This window comes from Ascaphus truei, chromosome 14, assembly GCF_040206685.1.
Source record: "Ascaphus truei isolate aAscTru1 chromosome 14, aAscTru1.hap1, whole genome shotgun sequence".
NCBI lineage: Eukaryota > Metazoa > Chordata > Amphibia > Anura > Ascaphidae > Ascaphus > Ascaphus truei.
In genome coordinates this window covers 57,297,687-57,316,247 of record NC_134496.1, presented here as the reverse complement: position 1 = coordinate 57,316,247, position 18,561 = coordinate 57,297,687, and the positions used below count along the sequence as shown (strand labels likewise).

Genomic DNA, 18,561 nt, shown 5'->3' with positions numbered 1-18,561 from the left:
CCACCGGGTGACAGCACCTCCACCTGCGTGGGATCCTAACGGTGTTGGATAACCCCGTGCAGGACGCTATATAATACGCACTGGCATGGTATGACAAGTTTACTGAACGCGTAAGAATAATAACTGTAATATCAGAACCACTTGGGCCTCGCAGGGCCGTAACCACACACCGTGCCCCCAACACTGTATCCACACCCCAGTGGGGTTCACCCCAAAGTACTGAGGTGCCCCTGGGCACCCAACCACCCTGTTGTCCACAGAGTCAACCCACCCAAAGTGTGTGACAGCTCTGCTCACACCCGCGTGTTACTGTTGGTGCACTTGTAGAATGGTGGTATACCTGCCGGGTGCTCCAATACCTGGTAGCACCAACTGAAGATAAGGGATCCGCTGATCTAGCGATGTTGTCCGCGATGGCGTCCGCCTCCACGTGGGGTGGTATCCGGTTGGAGTGTCCCAATGTGAAGATAGTCTCTGTGCCTTTCGTGGTGGTCTGGTCCGAGACCACAGGCTGCAACTGCTGCGCGGCGTTCTGCGGTGTCCCTGACACTAATGGTGCTAAGAGGGCAGTGTCCCTGTCTAAGGGCCTGTTCCTATAGCAGACACAAGCTATGTGTGAATTGGGGCCTAACAGGGGGTCTCTGGCCTAGTACAGGGGCCTACTGACACCCTGCACCGACACCCTTACGCTCTGATGTTCCAGCTCCAACTGGAGTGGCTCGCAGCGCGCCAAATGTATTGTTCTGTGAAGCAGGGAATCCTTGCAGCCCTATTGGCTGATGCGCAGCATGTGATCAACAGCCCCAGGGGCTGCTGGGATCTGTAGCGTTTCTGCGGGGCTACTATGTAATGGCTGCCTTACTCTAGGAGTTACTGCGCATGCGCGCGCATTATCAAGATGACAGCGCCCTGCTCCAGGGTGCCGCCACAGATCTCAAGTGATCTGATCGCCCATGCACAACCTCCCTCCCTACGGCGGTCTAACCGCAACCTTCGGCGGCATCCGCATCACCCGCGGAAGTAAGGGGGGGCCAAGGGGGAGCCTAGCAGGGGACCTGGCCACCTATGTATAACTGTTATACCCATTGTTCTGTGCATCACACGGGTGTATACATACTGTTTACTTGTAGCTGTTCTGATGCTTGCTCTGCATATGCCCTAATGCATATTGAGGTTTTTCTGGACAATCCCAAATGAAAGGTCCTAATGTTGAGAACGTGTTGCAGCCCCAGGCCCTGTACGGCGTGTCACATCATGTATCTGTAAGCGGCACACTATATGCAATAAAATATCGTCAAGCAAACGTATCACAACTTATGTTCACGATTGAAAAACTAATGTTGTCCAGAAATGCATTGATAATGAAGGCCCTTAGAGGACAAAGTGGTCTCTGTTATGTAAAATACATTTGACTTTTGATCAAATATTCAACTTTAGAGTGCCTGGAGATTCTCCAACATGTATCTACGTGTCCCCATGGACTTCCTTGTCTTCTCTGGGCACCGGGTAACCTCTTTCTATTACTGTTTGTATTGATGTATGTATGTCTTGATTTATATAGCTCCATTAATGTACATAGCGCTTCACAGCCGTAATACACGTGACAATCATATAAGTAACAAATAATATAAATAACAGAGGGGAGAAGTGCTTCAAGTAACATTTAGGAAAAGGAATCCCTGCTCCGAAGCGCTTACAATCTAATTTGTTGTACACAACAGACGACAGAGAAGCCCAATGCTACATCCAACACGACAAAAATACACAGTAAAATACTTATATATTCTCTTGAAAAAGGGTAATTTACTTTAACCCTTTGGCCAAAGCATTGTAAGCATGCGAGCCACGACAAGGCAGACCCTGTTCACAAGTCCTAACACTACCAGATAAAACACTAATATACCTCTATTAGGATTAAAATTCTCATTTACCTCTGTTAGGAGGGGGAAAGACCACAGGCTCAGGGGTTCCCAAAAAGAGCTTGCTGGGGTTTTGTGTTTTGTTAATCTGATTTGTTGGTTGGAAGAACATACAGAGACAGTAGGATTTATTTATTTATAAAATATTTTACCAGGAAGTAATACATTGAGAGTTACCTCTCGTTTTCAAGTATGTCCTGGGCACAGAGTAAAACAAATAATACATGGTTACAAGTACAGTTACATAAATGAGCAGGGTATACATTATATACAAGACATTGCGTGCACAGTTAAAGAAAATATATATTATGAGCGTATGAAACAGTTACAGACCAGGTTAAATTGTGAGACAGCCTTAGATTTGAAAGAACTTAAACTGGTGGTGGATGTGAGAGTCTCTGGTAGGTTGTTCCAGTTTTGGGGTGCACGGAAGGAGAAGGAGGAGCGGCCGGATACTTTGTTGAGCCTTGGGACCATGAACAGTGTTTTGGAGTCTGATCTCAGATGATAGGTGCTGCATGTGGTAGGGGTGAGGAGCTTGTTCAGATAGGTGGGTAGCTTGCCCATGAAGAATTTAAAGGCAAGACAGGAAAGGTGAACTTTGCGCCTAGACTCTAGTGTTGACCAATCTAGTTCTTTGAGCATTTCGCAGTGATGTGTGTTGTAGTTGCATTGGAGAACAAAACGACAAATTGAATTGTAGAGGGTGTCAAGTTTGCTAAGGTGGGTTTGAGGAGCCGAGCCATATACTATGTCTCCATAGTCAATAATTGGCATTAGAATCTGCTGTGCGATACGCTTTCTGACCAGGAGACTTAGGGAGGATTTGTTCCTGTAAAGTACCCCTAGTTTGGCATAGGTCTTGGTTGTCAGGGTATCAATGTGCATCCCAAATGTTAAGTGGGAGTCAAACCATAAGCCCAGGTATTTAAAACTAGTGACAGGGGTTAGGGTGGTGTTAGCGTTGGTTCTAATCAGGAGCTCAGTCACTGGAAGCTTTACAAATTTAGTCTTGGTCCCAAATACCATTGTTACAGTCTTGTCAGTGTTTAAAAACAGTTTGTTTTGGGAAATCCAGTTTTCGAGCCTCAAAAAGTCAGACTGAATTATGTGTTGAAGGTCAGAGAGGCTATGGCTGTGTGCATATAGGATTGTGTCATCTGCATACATGTGTATTGAGGCTTCCTTACAAGCTGTGGGAAGATCATTAATGAACACTGAGAAGAGTAGGGGCCCCAGAACAGAGCCTTGCGGGACACCACAGGTGATATCCAGGGGGTTGGAGTTAGAGCCTGAGATGGACACATGTTGGGATCTTCCTGATAGGTAGGACTGAAACCAGTTTAAAGCATGTTTCCCTATTCCAGAGCTCTGGAGTTTGTTAAGCAGGATAGCATGATCAACTGTGTCAAAAGCCTTTGCAAAATCTAGGAATACTGCACCAGTGAGTTGTCCCCGTTCCATTCCACACTGGATTTCATTGCAAACTTTTAGCAGGGTAGTTACGGTGGAGTGTTTGGGACGAAACCCAGATTGGAATTGGCTAGGGAAATTTGTCTTGGTATAGAAATCGCTTAATTGGGAGTGGACACATTTTTCCATGACTTTGGATAGAATTGGGAGAAGTGAGATTGGCCTGTAGTTTGAGTGTTTTTGTCCCCACTTTTGAAGATTGGGACAACTCTGGCAGTTTTCCAGGTCTTAGGGATATGGCCTGCAGACAGGATAGAGTTGACTATGGACGCAATTGGTTTGGCAATTGCTGGGGCACCAAGTCTTAGGAACCTAGATTGTAGTAAGTCAGGTCCACATTGGCTGCATAGTTTTAATTTGAGGAGCGCTTGTATAATCTCCTCTTCAGGTACTGGGCCAAATTGAAAATTGTGGGCAGTGTTGGGACAGGGTGGGACTGTAGGGGTACTCCCAGGATGAGATTCAGGTTTGTGGTTTGGGCTGCGTTTCGCTAATAAGTTAGTGGCACACCCCACAAAGTAATCATTGAATGCATTTGCAATGTCAGTGGGGTTTGTCAGAGTAATATCCCCCTTAGTGATATTACTTGGTTGTTGATGGTTAGGAGGCTGGAATATATTGTTGATAACCTTCCAGAAGTTAGCTGGGTAGGATGGCGTTCTGGTAAGTGCGTCTGCAAGGGGTCAAGGTTTATGTATGAGGTGTTAATTATCAGCCATCGAGCTACTCATATGCTTCCTTAAGCAGGTGTGTTTTGAGTTGCTTCTTCTAAGAGGATAGAGTGGGTACTAGTCAGATATTGAGGGGAAGGGCATTCCAGAGGTGTGGGGCAGTCAGTGAGAAAGGTTTAAGGCGGGAGAGGGCTTTAGATACAAAAGGGGGTAGAAAGAAGACATCCTTGAGCAGAACGCAAGAGTCGGGATGGTGCATAGTGAGAAATTAAGGCTGAGATGTAAGGAGGGGCAGAAGAGTGTAAAGCTTTAAAAGTGAGGAGAAGAATGGAGTGTGAGATGTGGGATTTGATAGGAAGCCAGGAGAGGGATTTCATGAGGGGAGACGCGGAGACAGATTTAGGAAAGAGTAGAGTGATCCTGGCAGCAGCGTTTAGGATAGATTGTAGGGGAGACAGGTGAGAGGCAGGAAGGCCGGACAGCAGGAGGTTGCAGTAATCAAGTAGTTAGTAGTAGTAGTCAACAGCAGGAGGTTACAGTAGTTGATAATGTTTTTTGATTTGTTGTGGGAGTATTGTAGGACTGTACTGTATATTAACCATAATCTTGCTTGCTCTGCAGTGCAAAGGGATGGTGTTTCCAGTCGTGCAGGTCTGGGCTGTCCTGCTCTCTGCTCTGGCCAGCGTTATGTATGCAGCAGCCATCATGTCCCACGACCGCCGCCCTGAGTACTTTATAAGAGCAGCACCGTGGTTCCTCATCTCCGTGGGGGCTGCTGCTCTGGATGTAGCTGTATCCTTTGTATAATGTGCTGCAGGCAGCGAGTGGGTTAAAGAATGTCAGAACCCAGTGCAGGTTATACAATGTACCGGCCACAGGTGTGGAGATCTGGTTCCTGTACCTCTCATTTCTTCTGGACTTCCCCCCCCCTCGACTTCCTGTAGTTCATGTTGACATCACTAATGCAGGTGAATGGCTGCACAGGTATTAAATCTAATGTTCACGGCTAAGGGAACTGTGCCGGTTTTAAACCTAGCAATATTATTAATAACTAGCTGAGAGCCCCGGCGTTGCCCGGGATGTTTGTGGTGTGGGTGTGGCATTTGGGTGAGGAGTGGTCAACGCGGCCCATGTGCGGTGGTAGTGCTGCTGTGGCTGTACTGATGGTGATTGTATCGGTGTGCTGATTTTGGAGGGTTTGGTGCTGATGTGGGGGTGCGGATGTGGGGGTGCGGATGTGGGTGTGCCGATGGGGGAGGTGCAAAGGTGCCGATGTGTGGGTGCTGATGGTGTTGATGGGGGCTGGGAATGGCGGGGAGCCGAGAATGCCAGTGTGCTGGGGGGGCATGGGATAGCGGTGTGCGGATGTGGTTTTGCTGGGGATAGTGTGTGTGTGTATACGTGTGTGTGTATACACACTTGTGTGTGTATACACGTGTGTGTGTATACATGTTTGTGTGTGTGTATACATGTTTGTGTGTATACATTGTATGTGTGTGTGTGTGTATACATGTGTACGTGTGTGTGTGTGTGTGTGTGTACGTGTGTGTGTGTATACGTGTGTGTATACACATGTGTGTGTATACACATGTGTGTGTATAGACGTGTATACACATGTGTGTGTAGACATTGTGTGTATGTATATATTGTGTGTGTGTGTGTATACATGTGTACGTGTGTATACACATGTGTGTATACATGTTTGTGTGTATACATAGTATGTGTGTGTGTGTGTGTACATGTGTGTGTGTGTACATTTGTGTGTGTATACATGTTTGTGTGTGTGTATACATGTTTGTGTGTGTATACACGTGTGTGTGTGTGTGTATACATGTGTGTGTGTATACATTATGTGTATGTATACGTGTGTGTGTATGTGTACATGTGCGTGTGTGTATGTCTCCATGTGTGTGTATACACATGTGTGTATACATGTTTGTGTGTATACATAGTATGTGTGTGTGTGTGTGTGTATACGTGTGTGTGTACATTTGTGTGTATACATGTTTGTGTGTGTATGTGTGTGTGTGTGTGTGTGTGTGTGTGTATACATGTGTGTATACATGTGTGTGTGTATACATGTGTGTGTGTATACATTATGTGTATGTATACGTGTGTGTGTGTGTGTGTGTACGTGTGTGTATGTGTACATGTGCGTGTGTGTATGTCTCCATGTGTGTGTGTATGTCTCCATGTGTGTGTGTACGTGTACATGTGTGTGAGTATACGTGTACATGTGTGTGTGTGTACGTGTCTACGTGTACATGTGTGTGTGTCTACGTGTACGTGTGTGTGTCTACGTGCGTGTGTATACGTGTGTGTGTGTCTACGTGTGTGTCTACGTGTGTGTGTGTATACGTGTGTGTGCGTATACGTGTGTGTGTGTCTACGTGTGTGTGCGTATACGTGTGTGTGTGTGTCTACGTCTGTGTGTGTGTCTACGTGTGTGTGTGTACACGTGTGTCTACGTGTGTGTTTGTACGTGTGTGTGTTTGTACGTGTGTGTGTGTGTGTGTATACGTGTGTGTACGTGTGTGTGTGTGTAAACGTGTGTCTGTGTGTATACGTGTGTGTCTGTGTGTATACGTGTGTGTCTGTGTGTATACGTGTGTGTCTGTGTGTATACGTGTGTGTCTGTGTGTATACGTGTGTGTCTGTGTGTATACGTGTGTGTCTGTGTGTATAGGTGTGTGTCTGTGTGTATAGGTGTGTGTGTGTGTATAGGTGTGTGTCTGTGTGTATAGGTGTGTCTGTGTGTCTACGTGTTTGTTTGTGTCTACGTGTGTCTGTGTGTCTACGTGTGCCTGTGTGTATACGTGTGTGTGTGTATACGTGTGTCTGTATAGGTGTGTGTGTGTGTGCGTGTGTGTCTGTCTACGTGTGTGTGTGTCTGTCTACATGTGTGTGTGTGTCTACATGTGTGTGTCTGTGGACGTGTGTGTGTGCCTACATGTGTGTGTGCCTACATGTGTGTGTGTGTGTGTGCCTACATGTGTGTGTGTGCGCCTACGTGTGTGTGTGTGTGGTCTCTGTGTGTGTGTGTGTCTCTGTGTATGTGTATATGTGTATGTGTATGTGTATGTGTATGTGTATGTGTATGTGTATATATATATATATATATATATATATATATATATATATATATATATATATATATATATTGTGTGTGTGTGTGTGTGTATGTATGGAGGGTTGAGGCTGGCAATGAAGGAATGGGGGGGTGTGGGGGGAGAGCTGCTTACCTTGCAGTCGGCAGCATGTTCCTCGAGGTGAGGCCTCCTGCAGGGCGGGAGCCCCCCCGGCAGGGCGGGAGCCCCCCCACTGCCCTCCGGATCGAGGTGAGGCCTTCTGCAGGGCGGGAGCCCCCCCGCTGCCTCCGGCTCGAGGTGAGGCCTCCTGCAGGGCGGGGGCGGGAGCCCCCCCGCTGCCCTCCGGCTCGAGGTGAAGCCTCCTGCAGGGCGGGAGCCCCCCCGCTGCCTCCGGCTCGAGGTGAAGCCTCCTGCAGGGCGGGAGCCCCCCCGCTGCCCTCCGGCTCGAGGTGAGGCCTCCTGCAGGGCGGGAGCCCCCCCCCGCTGCCCTCCGGCTCGAGGTGAGGCCTCCTGCAGGGCGGGAGCCCCCCCGCTGCCCTCCGGCTCGAGGTGAGGCCTCCTGCAGGGCGGGAGCCCCCCCGCTGCCCTCCGGCTCGAGGTGAGGCCTCCTGCAGGGCGGGAGCCCCCCCGCTGCCCCCAGGCTCGAGGTGAGGCCTCCTGCAGGGCGGGAGCCCCCCCGCTGCCCTCCGGCTCGAGGTGAGGCCTCCTGCAGGGCGGGAGCCCCCCCCCCGCTGCCCTCCGGCTCGAGGTGAGGCGGCGGTGCAGAGGAGCGTTGCAGGCGGCGCCGGGTAGGCTGGTCTTTGCTGTGAGGGGGGTGGGAGAGGTGAGCCGGTGCCGAGGAGCGTGCGGCGAGGCCCGTGGGTATGCTGCCTCACCCATCCGGCCGCTCCCACGTGGATGTGAGGCGGGAGGCAGCGTGTTGTGGCCGCTCGCTCCGCTCCCCCGCTGACTGTAGCGGCGCCGGGGTGTGAGCTTGGGGGGGGGGTGTGAGCTTGGGGGGGGGTAAGCTTGGGGGGGGGGTGAGGTGTGTGTGAGCTTGGGGGGGGTGGGAATGTGTGTGTGTGTGTGTGTGTGTGTGTGTGTGTGTGTGTGTGTGTGTGTGTGTGTGTGTGTGTGTGTGTGTGTGTGTGTGTGTGTGTGTGTGTGTGTGTGTGTGTGTGTGTGTGTGGTTTTTTTTTTTTTTTTTGTGGACCTTTGGCCCGTCACTCCGCCTCAGGGGCGGGCCAAGGGGGTGGTGTGAGTGTGTGAGGCCAATGAGAGGTGTGGGGGGCGGGCCAAGGGGGTGGTGTGAGTGTGTGAGGCCAATGCGAGGTGTGGGGGGCGGGCCAAGGGGGTGGTGTGAGTGTGTGAGGCCAATGAGAGGTGTGCGGGGGCGGGCGGCCCATGGGACCAATGAGATTGCCGCTAGGGACACCGGACATCCAGGCAGGCAAACATACAGTGCTTTCACTAATATAGTATAAGATAATAATCATTTTATCTTGTATTTAGATGGTGCCAACATACTCCACAGCGCAGTACAATATACAATACAACATTGTATGAGGAGTACATCGATGATAAGACAGACAGAGATAACAGGAAAGAGATCCCTGCCAAAGGAGCTTACAATCTAAAAGGAATGCAAATGTATCTAGTAGGCTTTCTACCCATAAACAAGGGTGTTACAAATGAATACAATGTATCTAGCAGGGAATCTTCTCGCACGGGATTATTCCGCTCGCACGGGATTATTCCGCTCGCACGGGATTATTCCGCTCGCACGGGATTATTCCGCTCGCCCACCAGCACGTGGCTGCAATTGTGACGGTGCTTGGAACAATTTTTAAAGGCTCAGTTCCTTGAAACATTAACGTGCTCCGGGATTCATTCTAACTTAGTCATTTCTAATGAGTATAGCTTCATTGGAGTCTGTAATACCTTTTTTAGGGGGAGACATGAGTCCTTCATATTGGGAGCCAGGGCCGCCGACCCGGGGGAGAGCCGGGAGCCAGGGCCGCCGACCCGGGGGAGAGCCGGGAGCCAGGGCCGCCGACCCGGGGGAGAGCCGGGACAAGTGTCCTGGGCCCGGAGGCTGTGAGAGGCCCCGCAGGCTGGCGCTGCAAGCTGCGTCCAGCTGCCGGGCCTCTGGTTGCGGCCCACGGCTCCCGGCTCTCCCCCGGGTCCCACGGCTCTCCCCCGGGTCCCACGGCTCCCGGCTCTCCCCCGGGTCCCACGGCTCCCGGCTCTCCCCCGGGTCCCACGGCTCCCAGCTCTCCCCCGGGTCCCACGGCTCCCCCCGGGTCCCACGGCTCTCCCCCGGGTCCCATGGCTCCCCCCGGGTCCCACGGCTCCCCCGGGTCCCACGGCTCCCCCCGGGTCCCACGGCTCTCCCCCGGGTCCCACGGCTCTCCCGGGTCCCACGGCTCCCCCCGGGTCCCACGGCTCTCCCCCGGGTCCCACGGCTCTCCCCAGCTGCTCTGCCTGCCTGATAGATTAGTGCAAATGATCAGGCGCTGAGTGTGCCAGGAGTTAAATGTAGGTGAAGAAGATTATAGCCATTACATCTAAGGCTAAGGCCCCGCTCCCAGAGTCAGCGCGCCCGCACTGCAGACAGGCGGGGCGCTGACATACACAGACCGCGATATGCGGTCTGTAGGGAGCGGGAGCCGGAGCGGGAGGTGGGCGGGAGGGGGGGCGTGGCTTGAGCGGAGGGACCCGCTACTCTCCCCCCCCTCCCTCCACGGCTCGGGTAAGTAAAGCAACACACACAGACAGAGGCAGGCACTCACGCACTCAGGCACACACATACACACACACAGACAGGCACGCACGCACTCAGGCACACACATACACACACACAGACAGGCACGCACGCACTCAGACACACACACAGACAGGCACTCACGCTGCTTACCCCCCACACTCCTCCCCGCTCCCCGAAGCCTCACCTCCTCCCGAAGCCTCCGCTCCTCATTGGCTCACAGCCACACCACGTGACGCGTCAACGCTAGGGATCACCATTCTCTTGTATCCCGTAGCGGCTGACGCGCCACAGCGTGTAGTAAGCTGTGCAGCCAGGGGGGACCGGGACCGGCTCCGCAGGATTCCCCTGCTGGTGGGGAACTCGCGTGTGGCCGCCCGCGCCGCCGAGCGCAGCGGGACCGAGGTCTAAGGGACCTGGGGATTTTCTTGTTAATTGCACAAGCCTAATTTCTATTACTGGAAGCTAATGAAGGCATTTTGCTGCTGCTTTGACTTGTAACTACTCCCAGCGGTGAAGTACAGCATTGACGCTGCTGATTTCGTGCGGCAGCGTCACGCGTACTGCGCCAGCCAATCAATGAAAGCTCCATTTTCGTTTTTTTTTCTAAAAAAAGAGGATGACGTCTTCCCCGTCCCGCCTCCTGTCGGTTCATTCTGTCTGTTGGGGATGTTCACACATTGCCCAGCAGAGGGGCACGCATGCGCGCACGCACGCAACGTCGGGTAGTAAGCAGAGTGAGCTCAGCCTAAGCGTTTTCACTTAACCCCTCGGTATCTGCAGCTCATCTTTCTGTCCTGTATGATGCAAAACAAACTGGTGCGACAGATGGGGTTTGTAGTGGAGGCGATGGGGGTCTCCGACAGCTGTGAGCTGCTGGCACAAGGGGAGGAAGAGATGGATGAAACCCGCACACTGACAAAGGAGGAAGAGGTACAGCTTTCACATCCTGGCTATAAACGTCACCCCTTTTATACTGCAGCCGTCTGTGCAGCTCACACACATCGCACACCGCACACCGCACACCGCACACCGCACACCCCACACCCCACACACCACACACCACACACCACACACCACACACCACACACCACACACCACACACCAGTCTGTCTTTAGATCACTCTCTTTACAGTTACAGAAATCCAAACTTTTAACAGTTGTTCACAGCCCAGATCACAGTAACTTTGTAATTACGACTGCACCCGTTATAACATTGAAATGTGTTGCTGGGCTTTGTGTCAGCAAAGTTGTTTAAACATTGCACCAACGTGTTCTCCTCCTTTCTTCACAGAACTTAAACTGGACCCCATTAACCACCGCTCCCGGTAATATATGTGTCCGCAGTAAGACATCACTTGGGCGCTACGTGAGGCTGAGCATTGAGCAGGTGCAGGAGGTGAGATTTGCTGACCGGATTTTTTTGCTTCTCTTCCATATAATTTGTGATGCCCCCGCTCCCGCATGTTTTTGGATCCCATACATGCGAGAAACCGGAGGACTGTTTCTTTTTTGAAGGTTTAGTGGGGACACAGTGTATTTTATATATCATTTTTTTTTCACTTGGTTATTCACATTCATTTCCTATTGGGGAGATATTCCCATCATCCACCACTGTGTGGGAGTAGAGGTTTAGGATTACCGTGCACTAAGGTAATATTGCTAATCTTTCACTTAACCGGGCTCCACTGAGAGGGCAGCACTGAGAGGGCAGCACTGAGAGGGCTCCACTGAGAGGGCTCCACTGAGAGGGCTCCACTGAGAGGGCTCCACTGAGAGGGCTCCACTGAGAGGGCAGCACTTAGAGGGCTCCACTGAGAGGGCAGCACTGAGAGGGCTCCACTGAGAGGGCTCCACTGAGAGGGCAGCACTGAGAGGGCTCCACTGAGGGGGCAGCACTGAGAGGGCTCCACTGAGAGGGCAGCACTGAGAGGGCTCCACTGAGGGGGCAGCACTGAGAGGGCAGCACTGAGAGGGCAGCACTGAGAGGGCAGCACTGAGAGGGCAGCACTGAGAGGCAGCACTGAGAGGGCAGCACTGAGAGGGCTCCACTGAGAGGGCAGCACTGGGAGGGCAGCACTGGGAGGGCAGCACTGGGAGGGCAGCACTGGGAGGGCAGCACTGGGAGGGCAGCACTGGGAGGGCAGCACTGGGAGGGCAGCACTGGGAGGGCTGCACTGGGAGGGCTGCACTGGGAGGGCAGCACTGAGAGGGCAGCACTGAGAGGGCAGCACTGAGAGGGCAGCACTGAGAGGGCAGCACTGAGAGGGCAGCACTGAGAGGGCAGCACTGAGAGGGCAGCACTGAGAGGGCTCCACTGGGAGGGCAGCACTGGGAGGGCAGCACTGGGAGGGCAGCACTGGGAGGGCTGCACTGAGAGGGCTGCACTGAGAGGGCTGCACTGAGAGGGCAGCACTGAGAGGGCAGCACTGAGAGGGCAGCACTGAGAGGGCAGCACTGAGAGGGCAGCACTGAGAGGGCAGCACTGAGAGGGCAGCACTGAGAGGGCAGCACTGAGAGGGCTCCACTGAGAGGGCAGCACTGAGAGGGCAGCACTGAGAGGGCAGCACTGAGAGGGCAGCACTGAGAGGGCAGCACTGAGAGGGCTCCACTGAGCGGGCTGCACTGAGAGGGCTGCACTGAGAGGGCTGCACTGAGAGGGCAGCACTGGGAGGGCAGCACTGGGAGGGCAGCACTGGGAGGGCAGCACTGGGCGGGCAGCACTGAGAGGGCAGCACTGAGAGGGCAGCACTGAGAGGGCTCCACTGAGAGGGCTCCACTGAGAGGGCTCCACTGAGAGGGCAGCACTGAGAGGGCAGCACTGAGAGGGCAGCACTGAGAGGGCTCCACTGAGAGGGCAGCACTGAGAGGGCTCCACTGAGAGGGCTCCACTGAGAGGGCTCCACTGAGAGGGCTCCACTGAGAGGGCTCCACTGAGAGGGCTCCACTGAGAGGGCAGCACTGAGAGGGCAGCACTGTGAGGGCTCCACTGTGAGGGCTCCACTGTGAGGGCTCCACTGAGAGGGCAGCACTGAGAGGGCAGCACTGAGAGGGCTCCAGTGAGAGGGCAGAACTGGGAGGGTAGCACTGAGAGGGCAGCACTCCTGTCTCCTGCCCCCATTTCAGAAACACAGCAATGCCAGGTGACTGGACACACTGATGTTCTCAAATATGCGATGAACCATTTAAAGCAACTTGGGAAATGAGTTCCTAGTGGTGATTGGCACTATCTGGTGGTGATCGGCACTATCTGGTGGTGATTGACACTAGCTGGTGGTGATTGGCACTATCTGGTGGTGATTGGCACTATCTGGTGGTGATTGGCACTATATGGTGGTGATTGGCAATATATTGTGGTGATTGGCACTATCTGGTGGTGATTGGCACTATCTGGTGGTGATTGGCACTATCTGGTGGTGATTGGCACTATCTGGTGGTAATTGGCACTATCTGGTGGTGATTGGCACGATCTGGCACCACATGAGGAGTGTCAATGTCATTGACAAAAAAAGGTGTAATAAGAGAAACCCTGATTGGATAGTTTGTTTGTCGGCCTGACACTAGAGGGCAGCACCGAGCTCTGAGCTGTAAACTATTCATGTTCTTTTTCTGTCTATTGTTGGCAGTGATCTCTGCTATCTCTCTCCCAAATAACCCCGCTATCTCTCCCCCAAATAACCCCGCTATCTCTCCCCCAAATAACTCCGCTATCTCTCCCCCAAATAACTCCGCTATCTCTCCCCCAAATAACTCCGCTATCTCTCCCCCAAATAACTCCGCTATCTCTCCCCCAAATAACTCCGCTATCTCTCCCCCAAATAACTCCGCTATCTCTCTCCCAAATAACTCCGCTATCTCTCTCCCAAATAACTCCGCTATCTCTCCCCCAATTAACTCCGCTATCTCTCTCCCAAATAACTCCGCTATCTCTCCCCCAAATAACTCCGCTATCTCTCCCCCAAATAACTCCGCTATCTCTCCCCCAAATAACTCCGCTATCTCTCTCCCAAATAACTCCGCTATCTCTCCCCCAAATAACTCCGCTATCTCTCTCCCAAATAACTCCGCTATCTCTCCCCCAAATAACTCCGCTATCTCTCCCCCAAATAACTCCGCTATCTCTCCCCCAAATAACTCCGCTATCTCTCCCCCAAATAACTCCGCTATCTCTCTCCCAAATAACCCCGCTATCTCTCCCCCAAATAACCCCGCTATCTCTCCCCCAAATAACCCCGCTATCTCTCCCCCAAATAACTCCGCTATCTCTCCCCCAAATAACTCTGCTATCTCTCCCCCAAATAACTCCGCTATCTCTCCCCCAAATAACTCCGCTATCTCTCCCCCAAATAACTCCGCTATCTCTCTCCCAAATAACTCCGCTATCTCTCCCCCAAATAACTCCGCTATCTCTCTCCCAAATAACTCCGCTATCTCTCCCCCAAATAACTCCGCTATCTCTCCCCCAAATAACTCCGCTATCTCTCCCCCAAATAACTCCGCTATCTCTCCCCCAAATAACTCCGCTATCTCTCCCCCAAATAACTCCGCTATCTCTCCCCCAAATAACTCCGCTATCTCTCTCCCAAATAACTCCGCTATCTCTCCCCCAAATAACTCCGCTATCTCTCCCCCAAATAACTCCGCTATCTCTCCCCCAAATAACTCCGCTATCTCTCTCCCAAATAACCCCGCTATCTCTCCCCCAAATAACCCCGCTATCTCTCCCCCAAATAACTCCGCTATCTCTCCCCCAAATAACTCCGCTATCTCTCCCCCAAATAACTCCGCTATCTCTCCCCCAAATAACTCCGCTATCTCTCCCCCAAATAACTCCGCTATCTCTCCCCCAAATAACTCCGCTATCTGTCTCCCAAATAACTCCGCTATCTCTCCCCCAAATAACTCCGCTATCTCTCTCCCAAATAACTCCGCTATCTCTCCCCCAAATAACTCCGCTATCTCTCCCCCAAATAACTCCGCTATCTCTCCCCCAAATAACTCCGCTATCTCTCCCCCAAATAACTCCGCTATCTCTCCCCCAAATAACTCCGCTATCTCTCCCCCAAATAACTCCGCTATCTCTCCCCCAAATAACTCCGCTATCTCTCCCCCAAATAACTCCGCTATCTCTCCCCCAAATAACTCCGCTATCTGTCTCCCAAATAACTCCGCTATCTCTCCCCCAAATAACTCCGCTATCTCTCTCCCAAATAACTCCGCTATCTCTCTCCCAAATAACTCCGCTATCTCTCCCCCAAATAACTCCGCTATCTCTCCCCCAAATAACTCCGCTATCTCTCCCCCAAATAACTCCGCTATCTCTCCCCCAAATAACTCCGCTATCTCTCCCCCAAATAACTCCGCTATCTCTCCCCCAAATAACTCCGCTATCTCTCTCCCAAATAACTCCGCTATCTCTCCCCCAAATAACTCCGCTATCTCTCTCCCAAATAACTACGCTATCTCTCTTCCAAATAACTCCGCTATCTCTCCCCCAAATAACTCCGCTATCTCTCTCCCAAATAACTCCGCTATCTCTCCCCCAAATAACTCCGCTATCTCTCTCCCAAATAACTCCGCTATCTCTCCCCCAAATAACTCCGCTATCTCTCCCCCAAATAACTCCGCTATCTCTCCCCCAAATAACTCCGCTATCTCTCCCCCAAATAACTCCGCTATCTATCCCCCAAATAACTCCGCTATCTCTCTCCCAAATAACTCCGCTATCTCTCTCCCAAATAACTCCGCTATCTCTCTCCCAAATAACTCCGCTATCTCTCTCCCAAATAACTCCGCTATCTCTCTCCCAAATAACTCCGCTATCTATCCCCCAAATAACTCCGCTATCTCTCTCCCAAATAACTCCGCTATCTCTCTCCCAAATAACTCCGCTATCTCTCCCCCAAATAACTCCGCTATCTCTCTCCCAAATAACTCCGCTATCTCTCACCCAAATAACTCCGCTATCTCTCCCCCAAATAACTCTATCTCTCTCCCAAATAACTCCGCTATCTCTCCCCCAAATAACTCCGCTATCTCTCTCCCAAATAACTCCGCTATCTCTCACCCAAATAACTCCGCTATCTCTCCCCCAAATAACTCTATCTCTCTCCCAAATAACTCTGCTATCTCTCTCCCAAATAACTCTGCTATCTCTCTCCCAAATAACTCTGCACTCCTGCAACATCTTATTTGATGATATAGTATTGTCTTATTAAGAGAAAACGGCAAGTGTTTTGGTGCAGATAATACTACTGGAAAAACTCAGGCGGCCTGGATTATAGTCTGTGCGAAGGTGCTCGCGAGCGAGGCAATAACAAATTGCAGAATCCCTATGAGGCCGCCCCTAGTGCCCGCGCAAGACAGAGCACGTTTTGAAAAGACAATTTTTTTTGTTACTTTTCTTGTAAGAGTGACGAATATGAGGCGTTCGGACCCTCTGGCTGAGAAGTGACAAAATAAAGGACGAAGACTTCATCCACTGAGCATCCTCTGTCCCCTCTCGTACCTGGAACGTGACTGGTGGGGAATGTGTAGAGATGAGCGCTTTGGCTCTCGTTGGGGTCTTGCACGCTCTGACTTTGTATCACTGCAAAGCAGTCTCTCATGGGTTAGGTTTACTGGCCAGGCCTGGATATAAAAGCTGTGTGCGCAGAAGCAAGCAGTGAAGCACTAAGGTTGCTCACCAGCATGTTATTACCAACACTCTGTGGCTGAAATGGAAGCACATTGAGTTATGGGGTACGACAGGTCTTGGGGGACCTCCATGAGACGTCAATGTGCTTATAAGCAGAGGCTTAACTATCATTTTTGCCCCCCCCCCTGCAAATAATGTTTAAAGACCCCCCTCTTGTCGCTCTCTCCCCCCTCCTCTCTAACTCTCCCACCCTTCTCCTTAACCAGGGCCGCCGACAGGGGGGAGAGCCGGCTGCCGGTCCTCTCATTGCCGCTGGGCCCCAGCTCTCCCCCAGCTGCGGGCCTCCCTCACTGACACTAACACTGTCCCGCGATGAGCCTCTGACACCAGCACACGCCAGCATCAGAGGTTTGGCGTGGGACAGTGTCCGTGAGGGAGGCCCGCAGCTGGGGGAGAGCCGGGGCAGCAGAGACCTCAAACCATCCCCAAGGTAGGTAAATCTGTATTTTGTATTTATTTGGGGGGGGGGTTTATTTGTTCATATGTATTTGGGGGTGATTTATTTATTTGTGAGGGTGGTTTTATGTAGTTGGTGGGGGGGTTGTATCTAGTTGGGGGGTGAGAGTGGAGTAATTGATGGGGGGGTGAGGGAGGGAGGAAGAAAAGGGATGAGTGAGACGGAAGGGAGAGAAATACATGGGAAATAGAGGGGGCTCGTAAGGTGTGAAATGGGGGGCTCACAAGACCGCCGACACAGGGGGGAATGGGGTGCAACGGTCATAACTCTAGTTCTGTCTTTAACTCTCTCCCCCCTCCTCTCTAACTCTCTGTCCCCTCCTCTCCACCTCTCACTCTCCCCCCCCCCTCCTCTCTAACTCTCTGTCCCCTCCTCTCTAACTCACTCTTCCTGTGTACTCTCCAACTCTCTCACTTTGCCCCCTACTCTCTAATAACTCACACTCATTCCCCCCTTCCTCTTGCACTAAACCCCCCTTCCACTCGAACTCAATCCCTCTCTCTTTCACTCATTTTCCCTCTCTTACCTTGCGGGTAATGTGGGATGGGGGCGAGGCCTCGGGTTCCGTGTCGGTCGATTTCTGGCGCCAACTGGGACACACAACCACTGACAGGAAGGGGGGAGCTTGGCAGGAGGGGTGGGGGGAGAGGACTTGGCAGGAGGGGTGGGGGGAGAAGGTTTGGCAGGAGGGGTGGGGGGAGAGGGCTTGGCAGGAGGGGTGGGGGAGAAGGTTTGGCAGGAGTGGTGGGGGGAGAAGGTTTGGCAGGAGGGGTGGGGAGAGAGGGCTTGGCAGGAGGGGTGGGGGACAGGGTCTTGGCAGGAGGGGTGGGGGGAGAGCGTTTGGTGGAAGGGCTTGTCAGGAAGTGGGGGGGAGGGCTTTGCAGGAGGGGGAGAGGGCTTGGCATAAGGCCCCACAGCAAACAAATGCCCCATAGCCCAACACGGAGGTTGAGCCCGACCTCTGCCAATGCCCAACTTCCAGTGCCGGCCAGCCGGGGCCCCTCCTCTCAGGCCCCCCTACATTGCAGGGTTTGCAGTAGTGTAGTGACGCACCTGCCTATAAGGGTTCTATATCATTACTTTGTATAGTGGAGAGATTTGTCCCCTGTGATGGGATTACCTCTGTATATATACATCCTACAAAGAGGAATACATATTGAAAGGGATTTTTACTATTTCTTCTTCTTATAATTATGAGTTGGAGAGAGAAGCTTTTCCTGGCGGAGAAATCATCATCTCCGTATTAGACACAATGACGCCCCTGCAAACTGGGATTGTTTTATACCAGATTTTAATGTCCCTTAACCCTTCCAAAGCTAGAGGGACCTACACTATGTGTGCAGAGGTTCATATAATGGGGACCGACTTGGGTGCAATTATATCTTGGCTTTATGTTCCTTTATCCAGGCAAAACATACAAAAACAACAAAATAACAAACCCCTATCCCTTTGTAAGGGATAACTTCCTTCCCCAGACCCTATCTGCAGGACTGGAGGGATATTCTCATTACC

The 18,561-nt window shown here is 52.0% G+C and overlaps 1 protein-coding gene across 2 annotated transcripts in view; it reads left to right on the top strand.

Annotated features, from left to right (window-relative positions):
• TMEM44 (transmembrane protein 44) overlaps positions 1-18,561 on the top strand; it is a 44,137-nt gene that overhangs the window by 21,999 nt on the left and 3,577 nt on the right. Inside the window, exons 6-9 of one of the 2 annotated variants that reach the window (XM_075571120.1) lie at positions 4,685-4,855; positions 10,679-10,828; positions 11,190-11,294; positions 16,307-16,727. In XM_075571120.1, coding sequence (XP_075427235.1) covers positions 4,685-4,855; positions 10,679-10,828; positions 11,190-11,294; positions 16,307-16,342 — 462 coding nt within the window. In that variant the 3' untranslated portion in view covers positions 16,343-16,727. Of the gene's footprint in view, positions 1-4,684; positions 4,856-10,678; positions 10,829-11,189; positions 11,295-16,306; positions 16,728-18,561 lie in introns of those variants that run through there. The other variant, XM_075571119.1, reaches the window with a different exon arrangement.